Here is an 18139-nt window from a genome sequence, read left to right on the forward strand (position 1 = left end):
TATTTATCAATTAATCAATTAAAATTATTTACCAATCATATTTTTATTAATTACCAATTATTATTTAATTAACAATGTATTCCAAATAATTAAGAATAAATAAATTAACATATTTAAATAATTATAATTAAATTACTTCCCACCCTATTCCCCTATAAACCCACAACCCGCTACAGAAAATAAATTACTAAAATTAAAATAATTATCAATTAATCAATTATAATTAATTATGAATTATATTTTAATTAATTACCAATTAATAAATAATTCACAATTAATTATAAATAAATATCAATAAATAATTTAAAAATGTAAATTAATTATAATTAAATTACTTCCCACCCTATTCCCCTATAAACCCACAACCCGCTACAGAAAATAAAATACTAAAATTAAAATATTTATCAATTAATCAATTATAATTAATTAGCAATTATATTTTAATTAATTACCAATTAATAATTAATTAACAATTAATTCTAAATAAATATCAATAAATAAATTAACATATTTAATTAATTATAATTAAATTACTTCCCACCCTATTCCCCTATAAACCCACAACCCGCTACAGAAAATAAATTACTAAAATTAAAATATTTATCAATTAATCAATTATAATTAATTACCAATTATATTTTAATTAATTACCAATTAATAATTAATTAACAATTAATTCTAAATAAATATCAATAAATAAATTAACATATTTAATTAATTAGAATTAAATTACTTCCCACCCTATTCCCCTATAAACCCACAACTCGCTACAGACTTATATTACACAAAAAATAAAAATTATTATTAACTTACCTTAAATTCGATATTTTTGTTGGCTATATTATGTCTAGTCGATATTATGTCCATTCTATATTTTTGATTCGATATTATGTCCATTCTATTCGATATTAATTTTCTCTAGTCGATATTTTTGTTGTCTATATTATGTCTAGTCGATATTATGTCCATTCTATATTTTTTACTCGATATTCTGTCCAGTCGAAATAAAAGACTCGATATTATGACTGCCCACCGATCTTTACATATATCGATCTCAAAAATATTGAAAAAACAAATATTGTTACATAAAACTTAACTTAAACCATGTCCGAAATATCTATCACCACAATATCAACTACAAAATTATCATTAAAATGACTAAGAAATTCAATAAAAACACCAAGAACCCTATTTTTGCATAAACCAATTGATTCACATAAATCCTAAACTTAGGATAAACATCTATAATTAGATTGATCCATCGCCCACACATTGAACATTCATCCCATAGAAATAATACAACTATAAAATATAAAAAAAAATACACCTAAAACATTATTACTAACTATAAACGTTGAAATACAAATAACAAAAAAAATCAAACCAACCAATCTAAAACAATTTGGGGACTGTGCTGGACACTAAAGGGTTAACATTTACTATTACCACTCCAATGTAAACCAACTTGGGGAAGGTGTTGGACACTAAAGGGGTGACATTTCCTACCCCCACTCTAATCTAAACCAACTCGAGGCAGGCGTTGGAGACTAAAGGTTTCAGATTTATTATTCCCACTCCAACCTAAGTCAACTTGAGGAAGGTGTTGGACACTAAAGGGGTGACACCTACTATTCCCACTCAAATTTAAACCAGTTTGGGAAAGGTGCTGAACACTAAAGGGGTGAAATTTACTATTCTCAATCCAATCTAAACCAACTCAGGGAAGGTGTTGGACATTAAAGGGGTAACATTTATTAATTCCACTCCACTCAATCAAACTTTTAGAAAGTGTTGAACACTAAAGGGGTGACAATTACTATTCCCACTCCAATATGAACTAACTCAGAGAAAGTGTTAGACCATAAAGGGGTGACATTCAGTATTCTGACTCCAATCTAAACAAATTTAGGCAAGATGTAAAAAACTTTAAAATGCAAATCAATTAATTCTAATTCAAAATACAACAATTTACCCACAACAGTATAATTAAAAAATACAAAATGCACAATGAATACATACTACACATATTCACACTTAAGTAAATTATACAAATTGTTCTAAAATGTTATATTATAACATGCTAATTTATACTACCATTACTTAAATACAAAAATAAACACATTTAATTTAGTAATAACATTTCCAAAATTCTGATTATTATTTTCTACCATTTATAAATTTTTGAAAATTATAACTACAGTTTTTTACAAATAAGAACATTTCCTAAAACATGTGATCAATTTTATTTTACATTTTTAACATTATAACAATTTTTTAAAAATTCCTTGCTAAATAGTATTTTTACAGTTTTTATACAATGATAATTTCTTTCCAAATATTTTCTTTAATGTAAACATTTATAAATAAAAATATATCTTATACACATTTTCTAAAATATGTTTAATATTTAAAATATTTATTTTACAATTAAAATACATCATAATTCTCATTAAATTAAAAGATATAACACATAATATATAATTAAATACATTGTAAAATTAATAAAACAATTTTCATGTCTAAAAAATCATTAACATTAAAATATGAATTATAATTCAATTTTTTGAAAAATCTCCTTACACTTAACCTTTATTAACCCAGCCTCCCACTACTAATAATTTTCAATAATTGACAAAACAATTAAACAATCCAAAAAAATGACACATTTTTAGTGATTTAATTGAAAAAAATAAAAATGTAAATATATATTAGAATTCCATGCATTTTAAAATTAATAAAACAATTTGCATATCTAAAACATTATTAACTTACAATGTAAAATTATAGTACACATTTTTTAAAACGTTTCCACCATTATCCGTTATTAACACAACATTTCCCTACTTAAAAGACAGTAATTAAAAAAACATTAAAACAATAAAAAATTACAAATGATAACAATGTAATTAATGAAAATATTCTAAAACTATAACATTAAAAAAATATAGACACTGAAGAAAAAACAATGCAATACTTACTATTTTACACAAAAAAAAGATTAAATCAAATGATATTTACTACATTAACATTTTTTACTTCGATACTAAAAACAACACATAAAACAATATTTTTGACATCAATATTCATGTCCACAATATATATCTGAGATCCCGATATTCTTGAAATATGGTATTTTTTATCCGATATTTTCTCCAAATGCCCTGCCAAAGGCTGCAATCCCTCAGATTGCGATAATTCCAATCTGCTGGAAGAGTCTTTATTCCTGGCAGATACTGAGCAGTTGCATGCATCCTGTGCTCCTAACAAAACTCCCATTAATATTTTGCAATCTATAACAGTTTCTTCGACCTGCTTCTTCCTTACCTGTATTTGTAAGTTACAGCAGTAACATCAATCAATCAATCAGAACAATTTGTATAGCGCGCTACTCACCCGGAAGGGTCTCAAGGCGCTGAGGGGGTGGGGTCCGTTTCTGCTCGAAAAGCCAGGTCTTGAGTTGCTTCCTGAAGGGGAGATGGTCCTGGGTCAGCCGTAGGTGGATGGGGAGGGAGTTCCATGTCTTGGCCGCCAGGTAGGATAAGGATCTTCCTCCGGCGGTGGCTCTGCGAATGCGTGGTACGGTGGCGAGGGCGAGGCTGGTCGATCGCAGCTGGCGGGTGGGCGTGTAGAAAGTGAGGCGGTTGTTGAGGTACTTGGGGCCCAGGTCGTGGAGAGCCTTGTGTGCGTGGGTGAGGAGTCTGAACGTGATCCTCTTGCTGACGGGGAGCCAGTGCAGGTCTCTCAGGTGGGCGGAGATGTGGTTGTGGCGGGGGATGTCCAGGACGAGTCGTGCGGAGGCGTTCTGTATGCGTTGAAGTCTTTTCTGTAGTTTGGCAGTGGTTCCCGCGTAGAGGGGGTTCCCGTAGTCCATTCGGCTGGTGACGAGTGCCTGGGTGACCGTCTTCCTGGTTTCAGTGGGGATCCATCGGAAGATCTTTCGGAGCATGCGCAGGGTGTTGAAACAGGATGACGAGACGGCGTTGACTTGTCTGGTCATTGAGAGGGCGGAGTCCAGGATGAAGCCCAGGTTTCGTGCGTGGTCCGTTGGCTTGGGGGTGGTGCCCAGGGCAGGGGGCCACCAGGAGTCGTCCCAGGCGGAGTGGGATGATCCCAGGATGAGGACTTCCGTCTTGTCTGAGTTCAGCTTCAGGCGGCTGTTCTTCATCCATTCGGTGACGTTCTTCATTCCCTCGTGTAGGCTGGCTCTGGCATTGGCAGGGTCGTTTGTAAGGGAGAGGATCAGCTGGGTGTCGTCGGTGTAGAAGATGATGTTAAGGTTGTGTTGGCGTGCGATGGCTGCGAGGGGGCTCATGTAGACGTTGAAGAGGGTGGGACTGAGCGAAGATCCTTGAGGTATGCCGCAGATTACTTCGGTGGCCGCGGATCGGAACGGGGGGAGGCGGACTCTCTGGGTTCTTTCGGCGAGGAACGAGATGATCCATTCCAGTGCTTTCCCCTGGATTCCGATGTTGCTGAGGCGCTGTATTAGAGTGCGGTGGCAGACTGTGTTGAATGCTGCAGAGAGGTCCAGGAGGATGAGGGCAGCTGTTTCCCTGTTGTCAAGCAGGGATCTGATGTCGTAGGTGGCTGCGATGAGGGCGGTCTCGGTGCTGTGGTTGGATCGGAAACCGGACTGTGAGGGGTCGAGGGATCCGTTCGTCTCGAGGAAGGCGGCGAGCTGTTTGTTGACGGTCTTCTCGATGACTTTGGCAGGAAAAGGGAGGAGCGAGATGGGGCGGAAGTTCTTGAGGTCGGTGGGGTCCGCTGTCGGTTTATTCAGGAGGGCGCTGAGCTCGGCATGTTTCCAGCTCTCCGGGAAGGTGATGGTGTTGAAGGAGATGTTGATGATGTTCCGGAGTTGGGGTGCGATGATGGAGTCGGCCTTGTTGAAGACGTGGTGGGGGCAGGGGTTGGTTGGGGATCCGGAGTGGATGGTGTTCATCCTGCGGGTGGTGTCTTCGGTGCTGACTGGGGTCCAGTTGCAGAGGGTGGTGGTAGGGGGCGTTGGTTTGGTGGTTGGGTGCATGGTTGGTGCATCAAAGCTGTTGTGTATGTCGGCGATCTTGCGGTGGAAGAAGGAGGCGAGTGAGTCGCAGAGGTCTTGTGAGGGTGTGATGTCGTTGTTATCGGCGCTGGGGTTGAAGAGCTCTTCGACGATGCTGAAGAGTTCCTTGCTGTTGTGGGTGTTGTTGTCCAGTCGTTCTTTGAATGTTGTCCTTTTGGTGGTGCGGATCAGCTGGTGGTGTGTGCGGGTGGCATTCTTGAGGGCGGTCATGTTTTCTATGGTCTGGTCGTGGCGCCAGGCTTTTTAGAGGGTGCAGCAGTTTTTCTTGGATGTTTTGAGTTCGTTGGTGAACCATGAGGCTTTTTTGCTGCCGGGTCTGCTGGGAGGGTTCTTCAGTGGTGCGAGGTCATCGGCGCAGTTGGTGAGCCATTGTGTGAAGATGCGGGCTGCTTCGTTGGGGTCCGTTGTGTTGGTGGGAGGGTTCTGGCTGAGGGAGGTGGTGAGCTGGTCGGCGGTGATATTGCTCCAGCTCCTGTGGGGAGCCTGTTGCGGGGGGTGGTGGGTCGTGGTTCTCTTGAAGCTGAAGTGGACGCAGCTGTGATCAGTCCAGTGAAGTACGGTGGAGTGGCTGAAGGAGATGTGCTTGCTGGAGGAGAAGACGGGGTCAAGCGTGTGGCCGGCGTAGTGGGTGGGGGTGTTCACCAGTTGCTTGAGTCCGAGGTTGGCGAGGTTGTCCAGCAGGGTGGTGGTGGTGTTGCTGTCGTTGTTGTTCTCCAGGTGGAGGTTGAGGTCCCCTAGGAGGATGTAGTCAGAGGAGGCGAGGGCGTGCGGGCTGATGAAGTCTGCGATGGCTTCGCTGAATTGTGTGCCTGGTCCAGGGGGTCTGTAGATGAGAGTGCCTCTGAGGGTGGTCTTGGGGTCGGTGTGTATCTGGAAGTGGAGGTGCTCGGCAGCGGTGAGGGTGTCGTCGGAGTTGGTCGTGATGCAGATGGTGTTCCTGTGGACGATGGCGATGCCTCCTCCGGTCTGATTGACGCGATCCCTCCGGGTGATCTTGTATCCGTCCGGGATGGCTATGGCGATGTCGGGGGCTGAGGATGCGTTCATCCATGTTTCTGTGAGGAAGGCGACGTCTGGTGCTGTTGTGTCGAGAAGGTTCCAGAGGTCGACGGCGTGTCTGTGGACTGGGCGGGTGTTGAGCAGGATGCACTTGAGGTGGTTGTTGCTGGTGCCTGACCTTTCGGGTGCGGTGCTGGTCCGGAGGCAGATGAACTTGCAGGCTTGGCAGGTGAAGGGTCCGTGGGTGCGTTTCGGGGTGGCTCGGTAGCAGGCGGGGTTCCGGTCGGGTTTGAGTGCGTTGAGGGTGGCGGCGTCGTAAGTCCGTCGTGTTGGCTGGCATCGTCGGGGCCAGGGGTCCTGGAGCTGGGCGCGGTCCAGGCACGGACAGGTGCAGACGGGCTTGCCTTTGGCGCGCCTTCAGCGCACAATCGGCACACCCGCTACGCATCTGCCGTGTGGCCTCCATATGAGGGGCTGAGGGAGGGAGGAGCAGCTGGGAGGCGGGAGCGGGGTGGCGAATGGGAACGGCGGGGGCGGGGCTGCAGGGAGCAGCGGCGGGAAGCAGAGGGCGAGGCGGGAAGCGGGAGGGCACAGAAGGCAAAGGGGGAACGAGGGAACCGAACAAAAACAGGCACAGTTACAATAGGCAAAGGGGAACGAGGGGTAAAACGGAGAGTAAAACAGCACAAGTTAAAAAAAGGCAAAGGGGAAAAACAAAAAAATACACCGGCAGAGTATACAGGTACAGCACTCAGAAATGGCAGTCAAAGCGTATCAGCACAGCACGGGGAGGACCACGCGGTGGCTAGGGGGGCGACCTACCTGGTGAATTGTCCATTCTCAGTAACACTGAAACACCCTTCACCTGGTCCTTGAAACTGCAAAAAGAAAACAGAACAGCAGTCATCTCAAATGAATTGATAGGTTCCTTCCATTCCTTCTGATGGCATCATTCTCCAATTTCCTGACCTAAACACATCATTCCCCTTCCTAAGTTGCTCGCACCTGACTCTACATCCGTCACTGTACCAAAAACTGCTCATCCTTTCCAAACCTCCAGATTTTCCTTCCACCAGGCTAACTCCTCCCTCACTTCCTCTATCATGACTAGTTGTTCTCCATATCAAAGACCCTTTAACAAACCTGATGCTTTTAGGTGTTGCAAAGCCCTGTAACATAAAGGACCTCAAAATACTGCCTGTATTTACGATGAAAGGAATCCTTTAACACAAGCCAATTTCTGCAAGGTCACTAAGCTCCTCTCCCTTCAGTGACCGACCTCTTCCTTTATCATTTGTATCTTCCTGTCTGAAAACTGAAGCTGTATCTTCACCATGTCTATCTTGAAACCCAGAAAAAACGCACTGACTGAGAAGGTTCTAATGACAACTTCGCCTGATTGATAATGAAACACAATCCTTCTAAAAGATCCTTCACTAACAACAGATGACTCTTCCTGACTCATGATAAGTATGTAATCTAAATACACAATCACTGTCACACCTTGTTCCCATAAAAAATATAACAACTGGTTTTAAGGCATTCATGAAACATCATGGTGCTGATGAAAGGCCAAAAGGAAGAAACTGAAAATGGTACAGCTCTCCCTGCCACCTGAATTGAAGATATCTCTGACTCCCTATGTCTGTAAAAATAGACATCTTTGTAATTCGATCATCCAGTCGAACTCTTGCAAAATGTTTGGCAACATGTGAATTACCTTCATTTTGAAATGCCAATAATCTACAAAATGATTCAAAGATCGCAAATGTATTACTGGTCTCCATCCCTTGTTGGTACATGCAGGGGGCACATGCTGTGCTGGAATGCGCAGTGGAGGTCCTACGGCAGTGCAACATTAAGGCTCACATTTGAGCCTTTTTACTGCACCGCCACAGGACTGCCACACCGCCGGCCTGACAGGCCACGATTTCACTTGTAAAATGGTGGATGGGCAGTGGCCCTGTTTGCCGGTGTGAGAGCGGGCCGGTGGCACGGAGGCCGACTCACACACTGCCAAACTCATAATCAGGCCCTAAATGTAGACACATATTTACTAAGGGATTTACCCATCCCTTCATCAATGAAAAGACCCTTAGCCTCTTTTGAGGGCTCCTTCCTTGCTAAATTGCCCAATTTTGGACTTATGCACATCAAAACTGCCTTTCTTCTCTCAGTGATTAGACTCACATTTGCATTTCCTAAAAAACTAAAAGCTTCTGACTCCAGCCTCTCAAAAGTTCAATGTTTAAGTTTCCTCCACTAAATCAAACATTCTTGCAGACGTATCTAAAACATCCAGGAAATTTGTCCTCACATTGTTTTAGGGCCCTTTTCTGGGACCTCTTCCTAGTTTAAACAGGTAAGTAATCAACTCTGGGTCTAAATTTGGAGTCATAGGGGCACATTAGGATGACGGGCGGACTTTGTCCGCCAGCCATCTTGTCGTAACAAGGGACCGCCCGCTATAAGAGCAGGGGTCCCGTGCCTGCAATTAGGATACGCCCGCCACAGTGGCGGGCCTATCCAGCATTCCTGACATTGTGGCAGGCGGTGCACTCAGCACCGCCCCCCACAATGTCAGGAAGCCATGCTGTGCACTTCCATGCAGTACATGACAGGCACCGCACGGTGCCTGCCATGTTGTGCATGGAACTGCTGGGGGTACCATAGGTAATAGGTACCCCCCGTGTGCACCCCCCCGGAGTCCATGGGGCCCGCAACGGGCCCCCAAAGCAGACTCCGCATGCCTTTCCGTGGCGGCAATGCCGCCACAGAAAGGCATTGGAAAATGCCCATTCTAATATGGCTGGCATATCTGATAGACACCGCCACCATATAGAACCCTTTTCCGCCCGGTCACAAGGCAACCGGGGCGGAAAAGTGGCGGACGGTCTTTCCGTCCGCCGCGGACCCCCCAGCCATAATAATATGGCAGGGGGACATTCCGGCACGGATGGCGGGCGGATCGTCCCCGCCAGGCTGGCGGTGGCTACAGCCGGCCTGGCGGGCGAACTGCCCACCATCCTAATGGGGCCCATAGTCTCTGTTTCCCCTACAACTGGTCTAGAGAACTCTGCTCTCATCATATTTCTTTCTTCTCTTGCTAAAAGTCTCCTGATTCTCTGCTTAATATAGTCTGCAACATTTTTAATTGCCCACTAATATGAACTTCTCGAATGGTGCACCTCTTTTGGGTCAACCAATTTCTCACCTAATGGTTTCTTGACTATTTTCTCATACTCTACCTTAATCTTCCTGACATCTCCAAATTCATTATCTGATTATTTATCAGTGTCTAAGTCAAACATGTACTCATCCCAATCCTCATGGTGTTCACTAGAACCAGTATGCCCTGATACCCAAGCATTTGCAGGGTCATCCTGCCTTTTTTCAATGCTGCCACAGGCATCTTTCATCTGTGAGCTGCTTGAGACTCCATAACCTGAACCATCTGATACTTCTTCTACCGGCCAATGTCTTTTCTTCCAAGACATTTACCTCCTGGTCCTCTATTTGATTGGTTGACCTCTTCTTCAGACAGTGATCAAAACTCTTCATCCTCATTATTTAAAATGTTTATTTTTCTACCATCCTTCAATAAAGACATTACCATCCCCTGTACTGTCTTCTTCATTTCTTTTCTTACAATTTATGAGGTATTCACTTGCCGAAATTCCCTCAAACTCTATGGAATTCCCCATCTACTTACCTGGTAACCAAAATACTATACTTGTATTAATTTTTTTTATTTCATCTCCAATAGCATATTAACAATATACTAAACAAACTTTAAGCATCCACTCACATAAAATAATCCATGCATTGGATTGAAACCCAACTTCACACATCTAATTCACAAACGATCTACCTACTTAATTAATCTCCCAAGTAAACTGAGATATTCTTACCTACCCATAAGCAGAAAACAAAAGCGGGAGAACATAGAATGTTGTGGGTTTTTATGGACTGAATATTCTGAAGTTCTTTATGAGTCATGCAATGTTTTCTTTTGCTGCTTGACAGTAGTGAATAAAGTTAATGCATAATGCTTGCCTCCTGTCTTGCCATAAAATTCTTGGTACAAAGTGACCCTGTCATAATTATGAATATGCAGTAGAACAAAGAAAAAATGTGTGTTCGGCAAAACTTGTACAAGAGCTTATACTGAAATTATTACAAGAACATCACAAAAATGCAAAAGGAATCCAAAATAAGCATTTATAATGTAAAATAGCAATATCAATAGCAAAAAAATTAATTCTTGCAATATATCATAAAAATTGTCTTATAAACCCCTTCTAGTGCAAGTAGATATCAAATATGCTGAACATGAGTGGTCTCAAAGAGTACTAATGAACATCTTCGACAGTAATTACATTGCTGTATATGTTGTACGATAGAAAACGTGTCACCTACCAGTTTCTAGAGTTCTTACAGGCAATGCAGATGTTGATTGATTTCCGTGTCCAATTCTTGTATAGGCTCTTACTGAAATGTTGTACAGTGTATATGGTTTAAGATAACTTAAAGTCATGGTTTTTGCGGATGTATTCTCGGCATGTAAGCCAGATGAGTTCCTGTAGAGCACTTCATAATGAGTGATTATGCCATTCGGCTCACTCGGGGCAGCCCATTCCAGACTGACGCTTCTTGCAGTAATCCCTATCAGCATTAGATTTAGGGGAGGAGAGCCGGGTTCTGAAAAGTTAAAAAACATAAAATATTGAAAATTGCTTTTTGTAACTTTAAATATATTCCCAAGAATTTCTACAATATATAAACAAAAAATAAGAAACCAAGCAAATACAAACAATTGTTTAGATGCAGAGAAAATTGTAGAGTTTATTGAATTTATAAAGCATGTGAAGGCAAGCTCCTTACTTTATGTAACAGATGGATTAATTGAGACAATCTGCGGAACAACCATTTTGAAGTGGAAGTAGTGTGTTTTTGCAATTTCCAGTCATGCTTTTAAAACTGATAACTTTGGCAAAGTGAACAGCTTATCATTGAAAACTGACCAAAAACGTCAATTTACTGTACAAGTTTCAGTATTCTAGCATTGGATTATAAAAGTGTTTGATTGCTAACTGCTAAGCTGGGTGTTACTTTTGTGTCAAAACTATGGTTGAGCACTGTACCAACAAAGTAACTTTGAAGCCAAAGAAGGATACTTTTCTGGCAAATATGAAATCTACCAACTTCCCGGATGCAAATCATAATGTCACTAGTAGGCCTCAGACCATGCAACGAATCAGGAGACCCCCAAGTCAGTGACAATAATCACAACCCACAAAGAGTTCAAAGATGTGCCTTCAACAGCCATCAACAGTTCTCTGCATGCAGAATTCCCTAAAGTTCGAAACCACTCATTGATCACCCTCTGCTCAAGAAAGCCTATCTAGACCCAACAGACCCTAAAAAACACTCTCTCGTCTTATAAATTGGAAGTCAAAAAATGGTGGAAAAACTAGTTATTGCAAACTCCAGTCACATTACTTTCTGCATTCTCCTGGATACTCAACAGTCTATTCAGCCCAAATCACAGACACAATGCTATAATAATCAAAGAATTGTGTGATCTGCTATTAGTAGCAAAGCTAGCCGCGAACAGCATTCTCATATTTCTAGACATCTCCAGCATCTTTGACAAGGTGAAACACATCAACATTTTTTGTGCTGTAGGCATAACTTCAGACCCTTGTCTCAAATGGAGCAAATATGTCTGTCCTTTTCCTCCTTCCAATCTCTAACTTGCAGAGTCAAGGCTCATATATCATCATCATCAGCAGCAGCAGCTTTTTATATCCCCACGCTCTTCAACCACCATCTGTATCAAGCCAAACTAGACTTATGATGCTGTGACCACCTCGTTTTCTACACCTATGCTGAAAATTCTCAAATACACCTTGGGTTAAAGGGAAATATGAACAATTGTCATTTGTGTATTAAGACTGAATACTAGATGAGACTTAAAGGCTCTAAAATGAAATCCTAGTCTTAGAACCTCTGTATAACCTTATGAAGATAAGCTAATACGCCCATTACCATTGTAGGCAAAAAACTGCCATTAAGTGTGAGGTGAGAAACCTAGGAGTCATGTGAAAAGTACACCATCATTTCAACACCCAGATTGGAGTGGTAGTGAAATTCCCTTTCTACTAATTAAAGCTCTTCAAAATAATTAGTGTTTACATCTGCAGAGAATTACCTCAGGGAAGCAGACCTCCTTGCCAATTTGCACTTTCACTACAGCAAGCCCTCAAAACCAGCCTGTCAGCACCAACTAAAAAGGATTCAGATATTACAGAATATGGCAATATGCCCCATATCCTCCACTGACAAACTGGGAAGGCAGATTTGAATTTACAACACATTTTCTCACCTACAAAAGCTTTGACGGATCTGCCCCATATACCTTCTGAACAAAATCCAGAATTACCAATCCTCATGCTCGCTCTGATCTGTACATTAACATCTCATGGTCCTAAGGGACAGATGTATTGTCGTTTGAGATGCCAGCCTTTAGAACAGCCTTCATCTGGACATACAGCCTCAGACAATCCTAGGCCAAACTGAAATCCATAATTTATGTTTTGATATACACATTGTACTTTACATATTGTGCTGCTAGAAGCTCATTAACTAGTAAAACTTGAGCTACAGGGGTAAAATGTTTAGAGAGATACATATTCATTAAACATATATGTCTGGAGAAATGTTGAATATTCTCCTCCTAAGATGTTATTCTATGTATGTTCAATACTCATGATATGACTATCTGCATGCTACTTCTTGCTAGAGCAGGGATGGATGACTTTAGCCATGATCTGACCGGTTGCCATGTAACCTCATGCTGCTTTTGGAACATCTTGAAGCAACTACATTTGCAATGGGTATTTAACAATGACATACATGTAAGTTTCCTTTTGAAACTTTGCAGTTAGTTCTGTAGCTATGAAAAGCATGATCTACAGGTTGCTTAGCGCTGTCTACATGATGACATGCCTGATGGTGATGACACACCTGACTACAATCATGGTGAATATAGATGGCTCACCAGCAACTGAACTGCTCTACTTTGGATTAACAACTGTATGCCAGCATTACTCCATGCTCTCGGTGACTGTATGAGTTAACAAATGAACACCTTTATGGAAAATGTGGGGAATTATGTACCTACCGTCTTCAAGAGTCCTCACAAAAATATCATTCTCCTCTGACAAAGAACTTTCTCCTGCAGTTGTAGATGCAGTCACTCTCATTTTATAATCTGTGTATTTCTTTAAGTCTAGAAAAACAAAATGTAATTGGACACAATATGAATAATGGTCTGGATGTTACCAAAGTGTTCACAAATTCTCACTCCCAATCATTTGGATGCGTTAATGTGGAGAAGCTAAAGTTTTCATACATTTTGAGGTACATTTTGAGGCAATAACATCGACAATAATATTGACAAGCAGATGCAATAAGTCCAGTGGAACAGTTTCTGCCTCATTTTGTCAGTCTCCACTTGAGTCCTAATTAGTTGCAAGCATATGTGTGTCATACAAAAAGAGGCTTATCAAACTTTACCCATGTGGGAGTGCAGTCAATGTAGATGGTATGATGCATATCTGTATACAAAGTGTGCCTGTTATCGGACATTTCACACACATATAGACTGAATAGCTATTTGAGTTGCCAAAATCAGGCAATATAAAACTAAGCGGAAACATAATAGAAACATATCTGAAACAGAAACAGACTTCTTTGAATGCACCTCACTTCAACTAACTATTTTTAAGTTGAGCACATATGTGGGAACAGTGTGCCAAGAGGGGACGTATGTGGGTAATAATTTTTGGGGAAAATAGTTTATAAAGAGTGAGCCTGTGTGAAACCGAGATGATATAGCTCAATAAGTAGGACGGAGTTCTGCAGTCAACTAAAACGTATACAAAACTTATGATTCCTAAATGGACTTGAGATTATTTTAACCACCATCCATAAAAGGCCTCTGTGCCACTATCATCAGGGTAATGCTAAAGCTCCTAAACTTCAGGTGTGACACAGGTGTATGCATATGTGCTGTGCTTCTTTCTGATCTCATGGAGCCCTTGCTGCTATAAATATTTGATAAACACCTGTATCTCAGAAGACAGGAAGTAGTCTCGACTGCAAACAGTGGTAATAGCCCTGAGTGTGTGCTACTCATTCTTTTACTCTTCAACTCTAATTTACCTTATTTTAATTAAATGCTTATGAATTTCAAGTTTATGTGGTTACATGGGTAGAATGTTCTCTATCATGCTATCCTCACATGTAGCAAATTCCACTCATGGATTCTCCACCGGAATTAGGCCCTTATAATTGGGTAAGACCATTTGATGCATCAGGCCCTTTGTGCCTACTCACCATATCTCATTATTTTATATTACCTCCCAACAAAAAAATGTGCTTTTTGTGACAGTTGAAAGTTATTCTGACTAAAATCTGTGTACATTGGTGTTGGACTTGACATCCTTGGCGTTGCTTCCCATGACTTTTTGCCTCTATCTCCTGCATTTTTGACTGTGTACTGGATTATGTTTTTGCTGACTTAGATGTTTTGGGCACTTTGCCACTGCTGATCAGTGTCAAAGTGCAAGCGTTCCTGTGGAAATTGTCATTATGATTGGTTATCCATGATTGGCAAATCTGATTTACTGGTAAGGCCCTAGTGAAGTGCACTGTGTGCACCCAGGGCCTGTACATCCAAACTACTTTTGGGTTTGCAGCACTGGTAGTGACACCCACCTGAGTATCCCTGTCAAATGTGTTTCATAACCTGCCACTGCAGTATCTGTGCATGCAGGCTTTGACTGCCATGTCGACCTGGCAAGTGCACCCACCGACCAGGCCTTAACCTTCTCTTTTCTGACATGTAAGGCACCCCTAAGATAGGCCCATGGTTCCCCCATGGGCAGGGTGCAGTGCATGTGAAAGGTAGGACACATCCTGGTGTATTTTACATGTCCTGATAGTGAATTACTGTCTATTTAGTTTTTCATTGTTGAAAGGCTGGCTGTCCTATCATTGGGGCTGCACTGTAACATTTTACATATTTAACTTTCAATTAGGAATAGTTAGGGATTTGGAGCTTAGGCTCTCTGAACTAAGAATTTAATAACACATCTTTAGTAAAGGTGTTTCTTTTTAATTGTGTGTTTGAAAATTCCACTTTTAGAAACTGTGCCTCTGCCTGTTTGTGTATTCATTGTCTGGCTTTGGAGTGAGAGGGGCTGGGGATGAGCATTAACTCTCGACATTCACAAGGAGGATTGAGAAGTGTCCTGACTTTCCTGGGTGACTCATATCTAGGATGAATAGACCTTTCTGCATTTAGAGTGGTGGGAGGGGTTTACACGAGCACCTGAATAGGCTGCATATGCTCTTCACAATGCTGTCTCCACCTCCTGTAGTGAAGATGGACCAGGGAGGACAGAACTGTTTAATACTGAACTCAAAGACTCTTGCAATAAAGATTACAAAAAGAAAATGGGATTTAAATATTAGATCTACCTAAAACCCCAGAACTTTAGATCACTTCTGGAATCAAGAGGATCCTCTGCTAAGGAAGAAAAGCTGTAAGTCGGAATACTGCCCCTTTGCTGTGTGTTGCTTTGCTAGGTTAACCTGCAGTTGCTGTTTCTGACAGGAAGAGTACAAAGACTGGAACTTTGCTGTGAATCTGCTTGTGAGGAATCTCCATGGGTTTGTGTGTGCTTGCCTCCTGTTCTGAAGTCTCGGGAACACAAAGACTTCACCACCAGCTTCCTTGAACTGGGAGTTCTGACCTGCCAGGTGGTCCATGTTCCAGTTCTGGGCCTCTGGAGGTTGTTCCTGTTGCTGGGAGCTGAAACGGCTTGAAGAAACCAAGAAAATCAACGTGCAGCCGTTCCAGCGCCTGTTTTCCGACGCGGCACTTCTGAGCGAGAGAAATTTCCATGCTCTGCTGCCTTGCAGCCAAAGAATTGACACATCGCCTGCCAGTGGTTAAAAAATCATCTGTAGGCTAAGTCGTGTGCACCGATCTCCGGAGTCTGAGATCACCGCACCGACTCCAACGAAGGTACTGTTGTGCTGCTGAAAGAATCTATGCATCGTCAGACCACGGCTAAAGAAATTGACGCAGCGCCTATGTGCCACCTCCACATCGACCTCCAGCGCATCCCAGATTTCAAAGCATATCACATGTGCAGCAAGTTTTCTGACGCTTCACCCACAGACCAGAACCGTCTTGGAATCGAAGCATCACTTCCTCCCACAGTCCGGATTCCAAGCATTACTTCTCTTGCGTGCAGTAGAACTGTTGCATTGCCTCCCCGAGGACTCAGGAACTGACGCATCACTGTATTTTCTGGCGCTTCTCTTTTCTGCTGCTGTTTGACCTTCTGTATTTTGAAGCATTTGAGGTATTTTGTGTAAACATCACATGCTCATAATTTGGTATGGACAGAATTGCTTGAAACTTTTTTAATTTGAATTGTGTATGCTGAATTTTTGTCATTTTGGTCTTGTTTGGTTTAGATAAAGATACTTTATTTTTCTAAACTGGTGTGGTGTCCATTTATAATGTTTTCACTGTGTTACTGTGTGTCTGAGTGTAAAGACTTTACACATTGTCTTCGGGCTAAACCGGTCAACTCGTACCACACTACCAAGGAGGTGAGCAGGGGTTATATAAAGTGTGTAAATCCCTTATCCTGACTAGAAGCAAGGGTCCTTACTCGAACAAAGGTCCATGTCTCTGCCAACTAGAGATCCCCATTTCTAACAATTGGTTAAGTCAAGCAAATCACTGCAATGTTCAGACATCTGTTCATGAGCAATTCATCCATCTCCAAGTTAAGAACTTTCAGGCCAAAAATATCAAGATTTTGTAAGACACAAATGTGTGCTTGTGCGTTTCCCAAAGGGTTTCTATGTAATATTAATAATAATAATAAAAAACACTTGTATAGAGCACAGCCTAATACTGTGTAACCTAGGCAGCTAGGAAATGATTGGAAAGCTATTGATAAGATCAGGCATAATAATATCCAGATTTTGTAAGACACCAATGTGTTCTTGTGCTTTTCCCAATGACTTTCTATGTAATACTAATAATAATAATAATAATAATAATAATAATAATAATAATAAACACTTGTATAGCACACAGCTGAAGAGTTTGTAACCTAGGCAGCTACGAAATTAATAGAAAGCTATTGAAAAAGAAAGGTCTTTATTTTGTTTCTGAAAAACATATCGTAGGAGTCTTCTGCAAGGGATCACTGACATAACCTCGACAGACCGAATATCGACTGGACAAAATATCGAAGACAAATTATCGACTACAAAAATATCGATTACCTATACTTAAACAACAAACCACAAAAATATCGAAACCACAATATCGACTACAAAAAACAACGACTACAACAATATCGACTAACAACATTATCGATTTCAAAAACATCGATTATCACATATTTAAATAAAAAACAGTCAAAATATCGAATACAAAAATATAGATAGCAAATTTATCGTTTTTAAAAAATATCGACATTACTACATCCTTGAATACATCACTTTATTATGTTAAAATGTAGTCATACTAATCATAATTATTCATATATTGTTTATATAAATGGATAAAATATATTATATAATTTCCTAACATTTATAACACAAATTAAAAACAAACATACATTTTATAATACATAAACAATATTTCGAACAACTAAACATTTCTTACTGCAAATTATATATATTCCTCCACTTTACAAATATAACGATAACATTACCTATACTAAATAAGGCCTTACACTTTAAAAAAACGTTAATTGGCGTCACCCATATAAGGAAAGCAATTAGTATAACAGGTAAAAAAATTCAAATCCACAAATAAAAACAGACTATCAATTTAAACAACCAATCCTATTTCTGAAACAATTAGACTAATACTATATAAACAAGATTACAGCAAACAAAAATGCAGCCTACATCTCCTAACTAAAGGAAGACGAAACTCTGCAGGATTTCTGAAAGAAAACTGATTGACTT

At 40.8% G+C, this 18139-nt stretch overlaps 1 protein-coding gene across 1 annotated transcript in view; it reads right to left on the minus strand.

The window, feature by feature from the left end:
• PTPRQ (protein tyrosine phosphatase receptor type Q) overlaps nt 1-18139 on the minus strand; it is a 1500794-nt gene that overhangs the window by 760626 nt on the left and 722029 nt on the right. The window contains exons 27-28 of the mRNA XM_078647981.1: nt 13251-13358; nt 10484-10765 (exon numbers count right to left, since the gene is read on the minus strand). Coding sequence (XP_078504107.1) covers nt 10484-10765; nt 13251-13358 — 390 coding nt within the window. The remainder of the gene's footprint in view (nt 1-10483; nt 10766-13250; nt 13359-18139) is intronic.

Source organism: Lissotriton helveticus, chromosome 1_1 (genome assembly GCF_964261635.1).
Source record: "Lissotriton helveticus chromosome 1_1, aLisHel1.1, whole genome shotgun sequence".
Lineage (NCBI taxonomy): Eukaryota > Metazoa > Chordata > Amphibia > Caudata > Salamandridae > Lissotriton > Lissotriton helveticus.